At 36.5% G+C, this 15915-nt stretch overlaps 1 protein-coding gene across 3 annotated transcripts in view; it reads left to right on the forward strand.

Annotated features, from left to right (window-relative positions):
• MCU (mitochondrial calcium uniporter) overlaps positions 1-13547 on the forward strand; it is a 199538-nt gene extending 185991 nt beyond the window's left edge. For all 3 annotated transcript variants that reach the window (XR_001138267.1, XM_012663344.1, XM_012663345.1), the window contains 2 exons: positions 10214-10330; positions 11590-13547. Coding sequence is in view for 2 of the 3 variants with exons in the window: in XM_012663344.1 (XP_012518798.1) it covers positions 10214-10330; positions 11590-11667 (195 nt within the window). In the remaining variant the exon portion in view is untranslated. The remainder of the gene's footprint in view (positions 1-10213; positions 10331-11589) is intronic.
• The last annotated feature ends 2368 nt before the right edge of the window (positions 13548-15915 follow it).

Below are 15915 nucleotides of genomic sequence, written 5' to 3' on the forward strand. Positions count from 1 at the left end.
CCGATTAATTTCTTTCTATTTTTGGTAGAGACAGGGTCTCGCTCTTGCTCAGGCTGGTTTCGAACTCCTGAGCTCAAACAATCTACCCGCCTCGGCCTCCCAGAGTGCTAGGATTACAGGCATGAGCCACCGCACCAGGCCTCGTTGTGGTTTTGATTTGCATTTCCCTGATGATTAGCGATGTTGAGGACTGTTTCATATACCTGTTTTTCATATACCTTTTTCATATACCTTTTTCATATACCTGACCATTTGTATGTCTTCTTTTGAGAAATATCTATTCAGATCATTTGCGCATTTTTTTTATTTCAGAATATTATGGAGGTACAAACATTTTGGTTACATGTAATGCCTTTGCCTCGCCCAAGCCAGGGCTAGAAGCATGCCCTTCCCCCATACAGTGCGCTCTGTCTCCATTAGTTGTGAGTTTACCCACCCCCCCACCTGACCAGCGTCCACTGAATATTACTACTATGCGAGCACCTTAGTGTTGATCTGTTAGTACCAACTTGATGGTAAGTACATGTGGTGCTTGTTTTTCTATTTTTGTAATACCTCACTTTGCAAGATGGGCTCAAGCTCTATTCAGGATAATATAAGAGGTGCTAGATCACCACTGTTTTTCATAGTTGAGTAGTATTCCATGGAATACATACACCACATTTTATTAATCCACTCACGTATTGCTGGGCACTTGGGTTGTTTCCACATCTTTGCAATTGTGAATTGTGCTCATTTGTCCGTTTTTAAATTGAATTATTTGTTTTATTGCTATTGTTGTTTGAGTTCCTTATATATTCTGAGTATTAATCCCTTGTGGGATAAATAGTTTGCAGACATTTTCTCCCATTTTGTAGGTTCTCTCCTCACTCTCCTGATTGTTTCCTTTGCTGTGCAGGAGCTTTTTAGTTTGATATAATTTCATTTGTCTATTTTTGCTTTTATTGCCTGTGCTTTTGAGGTATTACCCAAAAAATCTTTTCCCAGACCAGTGTCCTGAATTGTTTCCCCTATATTTTCTTCCAGTAGTTTTAGTTTTGGGTCTTTAAGTCTTTAATTCCTTTTGAGCTGATTTTTGTATATGGTGAGAGATAGGGTGTCTAGTTTCATTCTTTTGCATATGGATATCCATTTTTCTCATCACCATTTATTGAAGAGACTGTCCATTCACCCAATTTGTATGCTTTTGGCAGCTTTGTTGAACTTCATTTGGCTATAAATGCATGGATTCATTTCTGGGTGCTCTGTTTGTTCCATTGATCTATGTGTCTGTTTTTATGCTAGTAACATGCTATTTGGGTTACTATAGCTTTGTAGCATATTTTGAAGTCAGTCAGTGCAATGTCTCCAGCTTTGTTCATTTTGCTAAGGATTACTTTGCTGTTTGGGGTCCTCCGTGGTTCCATATGAATTTTTGGATTATTTTTTCTATTTCTATGAAGAATGTCACCGATATCTTGATAGGGATTGCATTGAATCTGTAGATTGCTTTGGGTAGTATGGGTCTATTCTTTATCAACCAAGGCTCATTTATCAAATATCAGTATCTAGAACTAATTTTTATTGTCAATGCTATTTCAAGTATCTTGGAACTCCATAGTGTCTCTTTAGGAAGTATAAAGGATTTATCATCACTTAACACTAATTATTATATATGTGATACCACCACAGATCCAACCTAGCACTCCCTTGAATAATAAATATTTAAAATCCCTGAGATATGTTAGAAACTTTTTCTGTTTTCTTAGATATCAGAAGAAAGCTGGGAGTTGCTTCTCATATTTTCATATGGTTGCTATTAAACATAGACATTTTCTTTCTGTTGTTAGATCGGTGATCATAGGCCTATTTATATGTGGGAAAATGAAAGCACAAGAATGTTATTTAAGCTTTCTTAGCCTCCCAAACATGTCTAGTAGAGAAGAAAGTAAACTGTTTATATCCTATGATTGCTTGCCCAGAGTTCCCAGCGTCTGTTCCCATGTCTGGCTCATACTAGTCACTGTGTGAACATAAGTAAACAGCTATATCAGTCTCATCTAATCACAGCTCTGGACATGGCTTTCATCTATCTGTGATATTTCTTTCTCTCGGTGTGTGTGTGTGTGTGTGTGTGTGTGTGTGTGTGCGCGCGCGTCTGTCTTTGTTCTCGCTCTCTTTCTCTCTCTCTCTCATTGACACACACCTTTAATGGCTTTTTTTAATCTCCGATTAAAGTCCAAACTCCTTAGCCTGGGTATTCATAACTGCTTGCTACCTGTCCTTTCCAAATAACTCTCAACTCTCCTGTGTATGTACTGTGTGTTCTAAATAAGCCAAATTATATTCTCTATTCCCGCCAATGTCCTGAGTTTTCCACTACTTTGTTCCTTACTTCACATCATTCCTTCAACTGGGAAAGTTCTCCCTGTTGATCTCTCTTGTCATATTTCATGGTTTACTTAAATGCTATCTTTCATGAACCTTTGACCAATCCCTCCAGCTGACTTTGCTGTCTCCCTCTTCTGAATTCCTGTAATAAATTATGCCTCTCATTTCATTCATCCCAAACTACCTTTTATTATAATTATTATACCATGTCTTTTCCCCACTCCCAGACTATAATATCTTTTGAGGCTAGGCATTCAGTTTTATTCAATTTTTATTTTCCTTTGATATAAGGCACATGTAACATAGAAGGCTCTGAGTGAACTGAACGTATCAAATAAATGATAGCCATGCCTTCAGCCCACTGCAGGTACTTTTCCAGTTATACCTTGGACCTAGAGACCAACCTTGGTGTGTCTCTTGCCAGTCAGCTGGGTACAAAATGGTAGTACCATTGTGGACTTTGCATTTCCTTGATTACTAAAAAGGTGAAGCATTCTTTCCACTTACATGAAATGCCCATGTCTTTTGCTTGGTCATTCCTATTAACTATCTTTTCCTAAGCCTAATTATGTGTCAGGTATTTTACATCTAGTGACATAAATATGTATATTCATATATTTAATCTCAGCCCTATAAATATATACTCCCATTTTATAGATGAGGAAACTGAGCCTCAGAGAGGGTAAGTAATCTGCCTAAGCATTACATTTAGTAAATTGTAGGACCAGGAATTGAACACAGATTTGTCTGGCCCTGTAGGCTGTTTTCTTTCTACTCAATTATCATGTTGCCATCTGATGACATCATTTATGAGTAGTTACTTCTGAAAACCACAATTAATCTAGAAATAGAATAGAAATGGAAACATGTTGGAGAAATAATTACTGCTTACAAAATCTGTTTTGTAAATGTTTTCTTGAACTACAGATTAATGCAAATATTACACTTGAACATAGTGTTACTTTTTTCCTTCTCCTTATGTTGTGAGATCTTTAATACTCTCTCTGTCCTACTAGTTAGATGTTCTACTTCTGTGATTCCCAACACATTCTTGCTGCCCCCAAGTGACAAATTGCAAAATAGCAGGAGTAAATAATCTAGTCACTATTTGCTTATAAATAGGAAAACACAGATCAAATAAAGTATATTAATAAATAGAGCTTTTCATGTTAAATATTCTTGTACCTAACTATTGTATCCATAATTAAAACCCATGAAACAAAATGCTTGTTCAACAGCATTTAAACTCTTCTAAACTTGTCATTACAATGAAATGCCACATTTGTTAGCAATCTATTAATAGATTGTATCCCAATAGTAGATTAAGTTCCAAAGAATCTTTATAAGATGGCAAGTTCCTTGAAATCATAGGATCAAATGGAATATTAAATTCTACTGACTAATATTTCAGTGAAACCTGAGTACAAATTTCTATTGTGTAGAAAGGAACCTTACGATAAGAATTGCCAGTCAGAGTTATGTCAGCATTCATGTGGACCAGCCATCCACAATCTAGCCCACAAACTTTCAGCAGAAGGGATGTTGCTCCACAGGGGTGAAAATTGGTTCTCAGAGCGTAAAAAACACCTTAGATATTACAGTACATAAATATACATAGTATGTCTGTGCTATTAACCCATCCTTGAGGAGGAGGAACAATCAGGAAGAAATTGTCTGAAAAGGGCTATTTGGAGGGGCAATAATAAAAAAAAGGTCGACAGTCACTGACCTAGCCTTTAATACTCTAACTTCTCAATTATAACACCCATGATTTATATTGTACTCCAGCAAACCACTTCAGTGGCCATTTGGAGCTTTCTTTCCTAGAACTGTCCCACTTCTAATATAAATCAGTATGTTAATTTTGGCTGCAGTTTCTGTACCTTTCTTTCTAGCACTTTTATTCACTTACTCTTTCCTTTGACCTCATCAAGACCTTGAGGCTACTGACATCTTTCTCTTAACTTTTTACTTTTACCTTCCTCCTGTATTGCTTCCTTTTCTATCCAATTTAGACCTTATTGCCATTCTCTTCTTACTATTATACTTTGACCCTTTGTCTTTCTACCATATGTACTCTATAAACTCCTAATCTTGGATTAATCTAGCCCTTTATTCTATATCCAGAATACTAAATATTGCTAGAGAAAAATCATATAATAGTGTGGAATGGGCCACTGCTTCTTTCTAATTATATTTCCTTCTTCATACCCCCACAGTAGTTATTCTAAGACTTCACATCAAGCTCCGCATCCCACCCTTAACCTTGCCTCCTACTTCTTCTAGAAAATTGAAGTTAACAGCTTTCTGATTCCTAAACTCTGAATTTAACTGTATCTGTACCTACTTTTACATTATTTTCTTCAAGCTCAAAGAAGAGATGGCATTTTCCTAGTCGGGGCTAGTCCCTCCACTATGTTCCCATTCCCTCCTTCTAGTGTCTTATTCCAGTTCATTTTTGGTGTTCCCTGTGTTTTCAACCTCTCCCTCTCTCTTTCCTTCATAACTAAGCTGTCTGCATCTCTTCTCACTTAGTATCAAATCACAAAATTTCTGGAATAGAGTGTAGCACATAGTTGCTTAATAAATGCTTGTTGCCCAAAAATAGGAGAATAGATTCGAATAAATTTAAATAGTATACATTTACCTCCTAAGCAAACATAGGTAAATAGCCTAGTAAGAGCAATTTACATGAATGTAGGGGGCTTTCCCTCAACTTCTTATTCCAACAGTATCCCTTTAGTCAATGTTAATGATTCAGACCTCAATTTTATCCATTTTAAAAAGCTTCCACAGACCCTTTATGTATCATTCACCCAATATCTGTCATCATCAATAATTAAATATTTACTTCTGTTTCTAATTATGGCCTACTAGGCAAATAGACCACTCCTCCCATTAGGAAAAGTTAGAATTATTAGACGAAACATAATATACATCTGCCTAAAGACACTAGAGAGATAACAAAATAGCAAAAAATGAACAGGCAAGGATCAAAAGAAGAGGAATCCAAGGAAAACGAGCCTAGCATTTAGGTATGCTGTTTCCTCTGGGGATTTATGCTGATTAAGGAGGGTATGGCTGAGAGGCCCAGAAGCTGAGCCATACTTGCTAATCTAGAAAGGACCAAAGCCATGGAGATTGACGTTCAGGGATCACTAAAGTAGGTGAAACACTCTTGCTTTGGTTTGGAACCTTTAAAGGTTACCATTGTAGAATAAGGAGGAAACTGTTGTGGGCTCTTTCAGTGACTGTAACTCCTTTTTCATTCATCTCAATCCCATAAATTAGATTGAGGTAATCCTAGGATACTGGTAATCCCAGAGTGCTGATGCTGAGGTTCTAGACAGAAGCAAACAAATTATCCGTGGGAGGAGAAAACATTATCCTAAACCTTAAATTATTTCTACAAATAATTTTATAAATATGAAATTAGGCATACAATAAAAAAAATAAACAGATACACAGGAAATACCTACAGAAACACTAGACATGAGAAGCAGACACAGGGGCTCCAGATATTGGCATTATCAGACATAGCCTTTAAAATAATTATACTTAACTATAATCAGGGAGATAAAAGGCAAGGTCGAGAATATTGGCAGATAACTTGATTTTTTTTTTAAGAACCAAATGAAAATTCTAGAAATGAAATACAATGAATGGGTTTAACAGCAGATCAGACATAACTAAAGAGAGAAATAATGACCTGGAATGAGTCACTAGAAACTATTCAAAATGAGATAGGTAAGACAAAAAGATAAAATACAGGAAAGGGTAAGAGACACAGTAGATACAGTGAAAAAGGCTATTATAGATTTAATTTTATTGGAGCCTCAGAAGGAGAATAGAAAGAGGATGAGAAGAAATAATATTTAAAGAGTTAATGCTAAAATGAGGAAAGATATCAATTTATAGGTTTAAGAATCCCAACAAATACCGATGAATATTAAAAAAAAAAAAAAAGAAATCTACATGTAGACACATCAATAGTAAAACTTCAAAAGCCAAAACCAAAGGGAAAAATCTTAAAAGCAACCAAAGAGGGGGACAAAACTTCCCTTCAAAAGAGTCATTGTTGACTTCTCAACAGCATCAATGAAAGCCAGAAAACAATGGAATGGTAACCTCAATGTGTTAAGAGAAAATAACTTAACCTAGAATTCTATACTTAGCAAAAAATATCTTTCTAAAATAAAGGTGAAATATGCCGGGTGTGGTGGCTCACATCTGTAATCCTAGCCCTCTTGGAGGCCAAGGCGGGAGGATCGCTTGAGGTCAGCAATCCTCGGTGAGACCAGCCTCAGTAAGAGTGAGACCCTGTCTCTACTAAAAATAGAAAGAAATTAGCCAGACAACTAAAAATAGAAAAAATTAGCTGGGCGTGGTGGCACACGCATATAGTCCCAGCTTCTCAGGAGGCTGAGGCAGGAGGATCGCTTGAGCCCAGGAATTTGAGGTTGCTGTGAGCTAGGCTGACATCGCAGCACTCTAGCCCGGGCAACAGAGTGAGACTCTGTCTCAGAAAAACTTAATTAATTAATTAATTAAAGGTGAAATAAAGACATTTTCAGACAAAAAGAGAATTTGTCACCATCAGATCTGTACTAAGGGAACTACTAAAAGGTATTCTTTGGGCAGAGGAAAGATAATCATAGTTGGAAAGTCAGAAAAGCAGGAAGAAATGAAGAGCAATGAAAGTGGTAAATCTGTGAGTGGGTCTAAATATTAGATATATAAAGCAATTATAATAAACTCTTACGGAATTTAAAATACATAGAGAATTAAAATGCAATGATAATGACATCTAAGTCTGGGGTAGGTAAAAGACTTAGTGTTCTAATGTCCCTTCATTGTGTGGGAATAAGGTAAAAGTACCTTTTCTATTCACCTTTGAACAGGAGGCCCTCACTAGTGCAGAAGGCAAGAAAAAGATAAAGATGTAAAGACTGGAAAGAAATAAAACTGACATCTGTAGATTTTGTACATAAAAAATACAGGAGAAATGTACATATGATTGATTAGTGAGTTTCATAAGATTACTGCATACAAGGTCAATGTATGTAAACCAATTGCATATCTATATGCAAGCAAGAAACTGTTGGAAAAAAAAATTTTTAAAAGATACAACTTGAAATTACTTTTTAAAATACCTAAAACTAAATTATGTAAAAGATGTATGAGACCTCTATGCAAAAAAATATCAGTTGTACCCAATCTGATCTATTAGATTCAGTCTAAAATTCCAACAGATTTGGGGATTGGGGAAGAGATTGAATAAGCTGCTTCTAAAATTTGTTCAGAAATGTAAAGGACTAAGAAAAGCTAGTAAACCCTTGAAGACAGACTAGGTAAGAGGATTTGCTCTATCAGATATGAAGACTACACTTTAATAAATATGACAGTGGTACAAAGACAGACCAATAGAAGAGTATAGAAACAGACCCAGTGTAAATAAACTTTCGATTATAAAGAGATGGCACTGCAAAGAAAGGAGAGTCTTTTTAAATAAATGGTAGTAGAACAATTGACTGTCTCTATTAAAAAATGAAACATGGGCTAGGCGCAGTAGCTCATGCCTATAATCCTAGCACTTTGGAAGATGGGAAGATTGCATAAGCCTAGGAGTTTGATACCAGCCTGGGCAATGTAGCAAGACCTCATCTCTACAAAAAAATTTTTAAAACTTAGCCAGGCATGGTGGCATGCACCTGTAGGCCTAGCTTTGGGAGGCTAAGGGAGGAGGATCACTTAAGCCCAGGTGTTCAAGGCTGCAGTGAACTATGATCATGCCACTGCACTCCAGTCTGGGCAACAGAATGAGACCCTGTTTAAAAAAGAAAAGAAACAACCCCATTTTTACACTATAAACAAAAATTAATTCTAGATGGATTATAGATCTAAATATGAAAGATAACATAATGAAGCTCCTGGAAGATAATATAAGAGAATATCTTAATGACTGTGGAATAGAGAATGACTTCTTACAGAGAATGAAAAGTGCTAACCATAAGGTATAAGAATGATAAATTAAGCCAGGCACAGTGGTGCATACCTGTAGTCCCAGCTACTTGGGAGGTGGAGGTTAAGGCAGGCGCATCGCTTGAGCCCAGGAGTTCGAGGCCAGCTTGGGCAATATAGTGAGACCCTGTCTCAAAAAGAAAAAAGATAAATTAAACTACATTAAAATTAACTTCTGTTTATTAGAGGGGCACCATGAAGAGGGTGAATAGGCTGGAAGGAGATATTTGCAGTAAATATATCCAACAAAGGATCTGTATCCAGAATGTATAAACAAATCCTACAAATCAGTAAGAAAATGACAGATAATCCAATAGAAAAAAATGGTCTATTCAAGAGATTTGAATAGACACTTCTAAAAGAGGATATGCAAATGGCCAATAATATATGCAATGAAAAGGCCTCAGCCTCATGAGTGATCAGGAAAATGTTATATATCTCTAACAGAAATGAAAACGTATATCCAAATGAAAACTTGTATACAGGTTTATTATTCATAATTACCAAAAGGTGGAAATAACCCAAATGCTATCAACTGTGGAATGGATAAATAAAATGTGGTGTGTCCATTCAGTGGAATATTATTTGGCGATATAAAGAAATGAAATGCTGATATATGCTACAAATGGATGAACCTTGAAAACCTTTTGCTAAATAAAAGAAGCCAGACACAAAAGGCCACATGTTGTATGATTCCACTTATATGAAATGTCCAGAATAGACAAATCCAGAGAGATAGAAAGTAGATTTTCTAGAACTAGGGATTTTGGGGGAAATGGGAATTGACTGTTTAACAGTATGGGGTTTCTTTTTCGGGTGATGAAAATGTTCTAAAATTGTAGTAATGGTTGCTCAAGTGTGTGAATATACCTCAAACCACTGAAAATTATACTTTAAATGGGTGAATCGTATGATGTGTGAAATATATCTCAGTAAATCTGTTTTTAAAAAATGAGATAGTACTGCTTCACATTTACCAGAATGACTAACATTTTTTAAACTGGCAATAGCAAGTAACAGCAAGGATGTGGCATGATAATAACTCTCACATCCTGCCGATAGGAGTATAATTGGTACAACTATTTTGGAAACATGTTAACATTACTTCTGAAATTTGAGCACATGCATACCCTATGATCTAGTTCACTCCTAAGTTTATACCCAACAGAAGAGATAAATCTAGAAATGTTCTTGGCAGCATTATTCATAATAACCAAAAGCTGGAAACAACCCAAAAGTCTATCAATAGTAGAATGGATAGATTGTGATATAGTCATGCAGTATAACATAGCAATGGAAGGGAATGGACTACAGCTGCACACAAGATGACTCTCACAAACATCATTGAGCAAAAGTAGCCACATGCAATATATACTATATGACTTCATTTTTATAAAATTCAAAAAACAGGGAAAACTAAACTGTAGAGCTTAGGGATATGTGCTTAAGGAGGAAAGTTATAAAGAAAGCAAGAAAACAACGTAAAAGTCAAGATAGTGATTACTTTTGGGGGAAAGAGGGATTAGTAATTGGGAAGGGGAGGGAGGGGAGCTTCTGGGTTGTTGTCAGTGTTCTTTTTTTTCAATCTGGTGATGATTAGTGTGTTCCTTTGTGATGATTCATTGTGATGTACATTTTTTGTGTGTACTCTTCTATGTATTTCACGATAAAAAATGTTTAAGAAGTAATTAAATATTTAACACAGTACATGTCGGCACACATATCAGTATGTGTGCGGAATCTATTCAGCAGTTAGTAAATGCCTATTTTATGAAGATAGTACACTAAGGACTAATAATTCAATTTCTCTTTACTTTTGTAGGAATATGTTTATCCAGAAGCCAGAGACAGACAATACTTATTATTTTTCCATAAAGGAGCCAAAAAGTCACGTTTTGACCTAGAGAAATACAATCAACTCAAGGATGCAATTGCTCAGGTAAATTTTACAAAAATTAAAATAAATCCCAGCCCCATCTTATATGGTATTATTCTTATCCATAACCATAGTACTTCAAGTGGGTAAATTAAAAGAATGATCCAACCCCTTTCCTCCTGTATAAATTATTCCTCAGATGACCAAAATGACTATTTTAGCTATGGATACTTCTCTAGAAAGTTTTATAATATAAGCAAATGAGAAGATGGTGAGTCCTATCAATGCTATTAACACTAGCACATTGAAATTTTTAGACGTACTTTTACTTTGTTTTCATTTTACTTCTTTACAGTTATCTATTTTTACTTTTCTTTCTTCTTTTTAATCTTTCTACAACCATTGACCTAAAATTTTTCACCTAAATGTGTGGTAGCAGTGGGGCAAAAGTAAAATCCAGGTAAGAGAGAGGACTACTAGAAATCTTTGCTAGGTACAGTTCAGAGATTATTAAACTAGAAGATGCTTTTTAAAAGATGGATATGTTTTATTTTTTATAAAACCTACCTCTTTCAAATTTCTGGATGTGCCCCCTCACTGTAATATCTTTGATTTTGGTGAATAAATCCTCATTCCTTTTACCTGTAGTCTTTTGTGACTTTAGAGATTTTTTTTTAACATTTTCTAGAAGCTCTTCCATTCTTTTTAATATTTAGTTGGTCTTCTCTGGACCATTTCTGCCTTTTCTGTCTCTTCCTGGTGATGGGGTTGTACTTTCAATAGGCTTAGTCCACCTTCCTGTCTTAGCCTAAGTGGACTGTGTCTTTTGTTGCTATGTGTGGTGGTTTTCAGTTGGAGGGAATGTATCAGAATCATCTCTGGAGCTATTAAAAATACAGATACTTTAGTCTTACCCTAGACTTGCTTTTCTTTTGTTTTTTGTTTTTAAGAGACAAGGTCCTGCTCTGTTGCCCAGGCTATAGTAGTGCAATGGCATAATCATAGCCTACTGCAGCCAGCCTCAAACTCCTAGGCTCAAGCAGTCCTCCTGCCTCAGCCCCTCAAGTAGTTGAGACTACAGGCATGCACCACCACACCTGGCTAATTTTTCTATTTTTTTGTAGAGATGGGGTCTTGCTATGCTGCCCGGGCTGGTCTGGAACTTCTAGCCTCAAACAACCCTCCCACCTCAGCCTCCCAAAGTGCTGGAATTAGATCCTCTGGCTCATAGTAATGGAGGAAAGACAGTTTCTTTTTCACAGTACCCAGTAATATCGAAAGCCTCGCTAGCCAGTTTTTCTCACCTTTTATTTCTATTTTAGGCAGAAATGGACCTTAAGAGACTGAGAGATCCATTACAAGTACATCTGCCTCTCCGACAAATTGGTGAAAAGGATTGATCTGCAAAGAGCCTCTGAATCCTGGCAAAAAGAACACCTGTTTGCCTTTTTAATTAAAGCATTACAGGTGGAAGCTGGGAGCCATGTGGGGGTAGAGGGTTTTTACCTTTAATTCTAAAACAAAAACAAAAAGGATCTTGGGGAAGAAAGGAATGTTAAAATCTAAGGATCAGGCATTGTGGAATATAAGCTCAAAGGGCTTAGTGAATATTGTCTTAATCAAGCATCTCACAGTTTCTGGGTGAAATGATGCAATTATATAGTTGAGAGATTCATAAAGAAAAAATGATGCTGGGGGTGTTTGTTTCTTGCATCTTCTTTGCAGGGTCAGCAAAACAGTAACACACCAGCACCCTACTCAGCTCTAATTTTTTTTATTTATCCTTTCTTATTTTTGACATAGGAGTAAATAAATATACCAGAAAAGCAAATCCTCATGATATGTGGGTGGCAAACAGTCTGAACCCGTATCATTAGCATTTATTTTAAATTGGACCCAGTCTCTGCAAAGTCACCAAGAATCTCTCCCTCCTGTAGCCCTTTACTGACTACCTACCTATACCTGCTACACTAATTTTAATTGGAACTAACTTATGACTGTTTAATAATTGACACTTTGTATTATCCCTTAATACCTTCTTAAATGTCTATATATCCCAGTGCTCTGAATCAGTATCTAGAAATCATTGACAACACTGCATGAGGTTTTATTGTTTTGTTTTGTTTTGACTAAGTAGTCTTTCAGAGGAGGAAACATTCCCCTCCTTTATATACCTATCCCATTGATAATCCCCTCTCCTTCCACAACTCAAGTCAGAGGGGGAGTGTTCAGCTGTATTACCAAATCAGGAAGATGTGAAGTTTACAAATTGGCTAAAAATCACAGCTGTGTAGCCATTTCAGAACCAGAATAATTTTATTATTGTTAATCTGCGTGTGTGACAGCATCCAGGCCAGCCAGATGGCACTGCCTTGTCTGGAGGCTTTGTTCATCTCGAAGGACACACACTTCCACACTGTTTGTGAGCCCTCCCACCTCCACAACTTCAGTGTTGTAGATCAAGTGTGTGGATCTCCAAGGGTGCAATTTATCTTTATACAGGAACACATTTCTATGGCTTCCTTCCGCTTACCTTCTTCACCCTATTTTTTCTTATCTTAAATTGAGAGAAAGAAGAATTAATCTTATATTCTATCAAAATGTTTTCTACCATATTTCCAGATGACATCTACACTTGAAGAGTCAAAGGAATCTGTGTCTAATATCCTGTTTTTAACTACTGTGGGGTAGAATGGAAAGGAAAGGATGATGGGGTTTGCCACACCACTGATCAGCTTTTTTCTTTCACATGATTGATTCATCCATCCTCATTGTGGCAAGGGGTTTCTTTCTCTTTTTCTTCCTCCTTTGGGATCATTGTGTATCGAAAGAAAAACTTTAAATGAAAAACCCAGACTCCAGGTGCCTTGCAGAGGTTGAAGTCCAGCCAGGATCGCTGCTGCTGCTCCTGCCACCACCCTTTTCACTGGCATGACGGAATGAAAGGATGCATGTCTCCACTTCCCAGCCCTCCGCCCACTTCCTTCCCCCACCCACCCCCAGTCAGTCAGCCCCTTCCCTCATTTATTTTTGTTAAGTTGTGTGAATTATTTTTAAACCATTTATCCTGTTTGTGCACAGGGTTTTTAAGAAGAAACAGCACAGTGCAATGAGCAAATCCTCTCGGGGTGTGTGGGAGGCAAGGGAGGGAGGATATAGAGAAAAATCCTTTAAACTAATAGCAAAATATTGAACATGTGTAAAATCCTGTATCATTTATGAAATATGTATAAAAAGCAATGTACCTTCTGGAACAATAAATACTTATTCAATTTTTGAACTATAGCATTCTTCATTTTTTAAAACAATACCAAAAAACCCCCACTTATTTTCCTGTGTTCTAGATAGAAAGCTTTTTACTTCTAAAATTATTTTTTATAAAAATATCACTATTAAAAAAAATATCACCATCAAATTAAGCTTTGTTCCTAGAGCCTATAGTTCAAAAATAGGCATTTCACTAATTCTTTCTGAACCTAAAATGGTCAGTATTTTCCTAATTTTTCAGAGCCACCAAGAGAAATCAATAGCAGCACTGAAATTGATTCCTTATCTCCTGATTGACAGGAAAAATCTCCATTATATCAGACCACCTTGATTGCCCAGTGTGGGCTCCTGGACTGAAGAAAATTGTTCGAGGATGAACCAAGATTAAATATACATTATTTTTAGAGGTTGTATCGAATTTACAGTGATCGCCAAACAGGAAGAACATTACATGCTGCCAGGTTGCCTAAGGCATGATAAAAACATATATTAAATGTCCGGTTGCTTTTATGCAGTATAAGGTGATTTTCAAAGAGCCCCCATAGCTGTGGTCCTGCCTTCTAGCAGCTTACAGCAGCCTAACACAGACAACCCTGAGACATATGTAAGGTGTAAGAAGATAAGATTGAAAATGTTAACCCATTGTTTGCATTCAACAAATAATATCTACATTTTCCACACATTTTGTTAAGCTTTGCAGAGTATTTTTTAAAGGAAAATAAAAACATACTATTTCTGTGTTTAAGGAGTTTACAATTTAAAGTTTATGTTAAAGCATAGTGAACTCAACAAAAAACAACCTGATTAAAAAATGGGCACTGGACTTGAATAAACATTTCTCCAAAGAAGATATATAAATGGCCAATAAACACATGAAGCATCACTACTCATTAGGGAAATGCAAATCCAAACTACCATGAAATGCCACTTCATACCCATTAGGATGGCCGTTATCAACAAAGCAGAAAATAAAAGAAGTCTTGGTGAGGACATGGAGAACCTGGAACCCTTTACACCGCTGGTGGGAATGTATCAGTAAGACGATGCACCTCCTGTGAAAACAGTATGGCAGTTCCTGATCCAGCAGTTTCACTTCTGGTGTCCAAACGAATTGAAAGGGACTCAAACAGATAGCTGTACACCCACGTTCATAGCAGCATTATTCACCACAGCCAAAACGTGTCCATTAACAGATGAGTGGATAAACAAAATGTGAGTATGTATAAATAATGGAATACTATTTCGCCATAAAAGAATGAAATTCTGTCACATGCTGTAACATGGATGAACCTTGAAGATGCGCTAAGTGAAGTAAGCCGGTCACAAAGGGGTAATTACTGTATGATTCCACTTACATGAACTATCTAGAGTAGTCAAATTCGTAGAAATACAAAGTAGAATGATGGTTGCCAGGGACTAGGGGGAAGGAAGAATGGGGGGTTACTGTTTAATGGGTACAGAGTTTCAGTTTGGGAAGATGAAAAAGTTCTGGAGATGGGTGGTGGTGATGGTTGCCCAACAATGTGAATGTACTTAGTGCAACTAAACTGTACACTTAAAAGTGGTTAAAATGATAGACTTTACCACAATAGAAAAAAAGGCATAGTGAATTTTCATTAGAGATAGATAAGGGATAGTGTTTAATCTATTACAGAGTGTAGGTAAAGCAGTTCTGCTGAGGGAGCATAGACTTGTAGAGCTAGAAAAAGTAAAAGGGTGCTCAGAGTATGATCCCCGGAGTGGGAGCGTGTCACCTCCTGGGAATTGTTAGAAATGCAAGTTCTCTGGTCTTTATTGAATCAGATACTAGGAGTGGAGCCAGCAATCTGTGTTTAACAAGCTCTCGTGATAATTCTGATGAAAACTCTTGATCTAGTCAAACCATTGCTTTAAAGAGAAGGAAACTGAGGCACAGAGAGGGCATCTATGTCACAACTCATCAGGGAATCCTGTGATCAAATACCAGACTGAGTGACTGGAGGATTGGCCAATATGGCAAATAGAAAAGCTACAACCAGAGATCATGTTGCATGCTAATGTATCCTGCTTGTCAGGGTGTCGTAAGCACATAGTAGATGCTTCCAAAAACAAATATAAATAAGTTGAATTTTTTTAACCTATCTGGAAAGATTTCATAGAAAAAAATGGAAGAAAACTCAGTTTCACCAAAACTGTTAAGAGTTCTAATTGTTCTAATTCGTTTTCATCACTGCTGACAACCTTTAGTTTGTTGCTCTCCCATTAAGTCCAAATTTGTCTTCCATGATGCATGTTGCAGTTATTTCCTTAGGATAAATGTATAGGTTAAATTTTAATGAATCTTACTGAACATAAAATTACCCACTTTATAAATTTTTATTATGTTGTATAAATACATCATG

Source organism: Propithecus coquereli, unplaced genomic scaffold (assembly GCF_000956105.1).
Source record: "Propithecus coquereli isolate 6110/MARCELLA unplaced genomic scaffold, Pcoq_1.0 Scaffold80, whole genome shotgun sequence".
NCBI classification, from domain to species: Eukaryota; Metazoa; Chordata; class Mammalia; order Primates; family Indriidae; genus Propithecus; species Propithecus coquereli.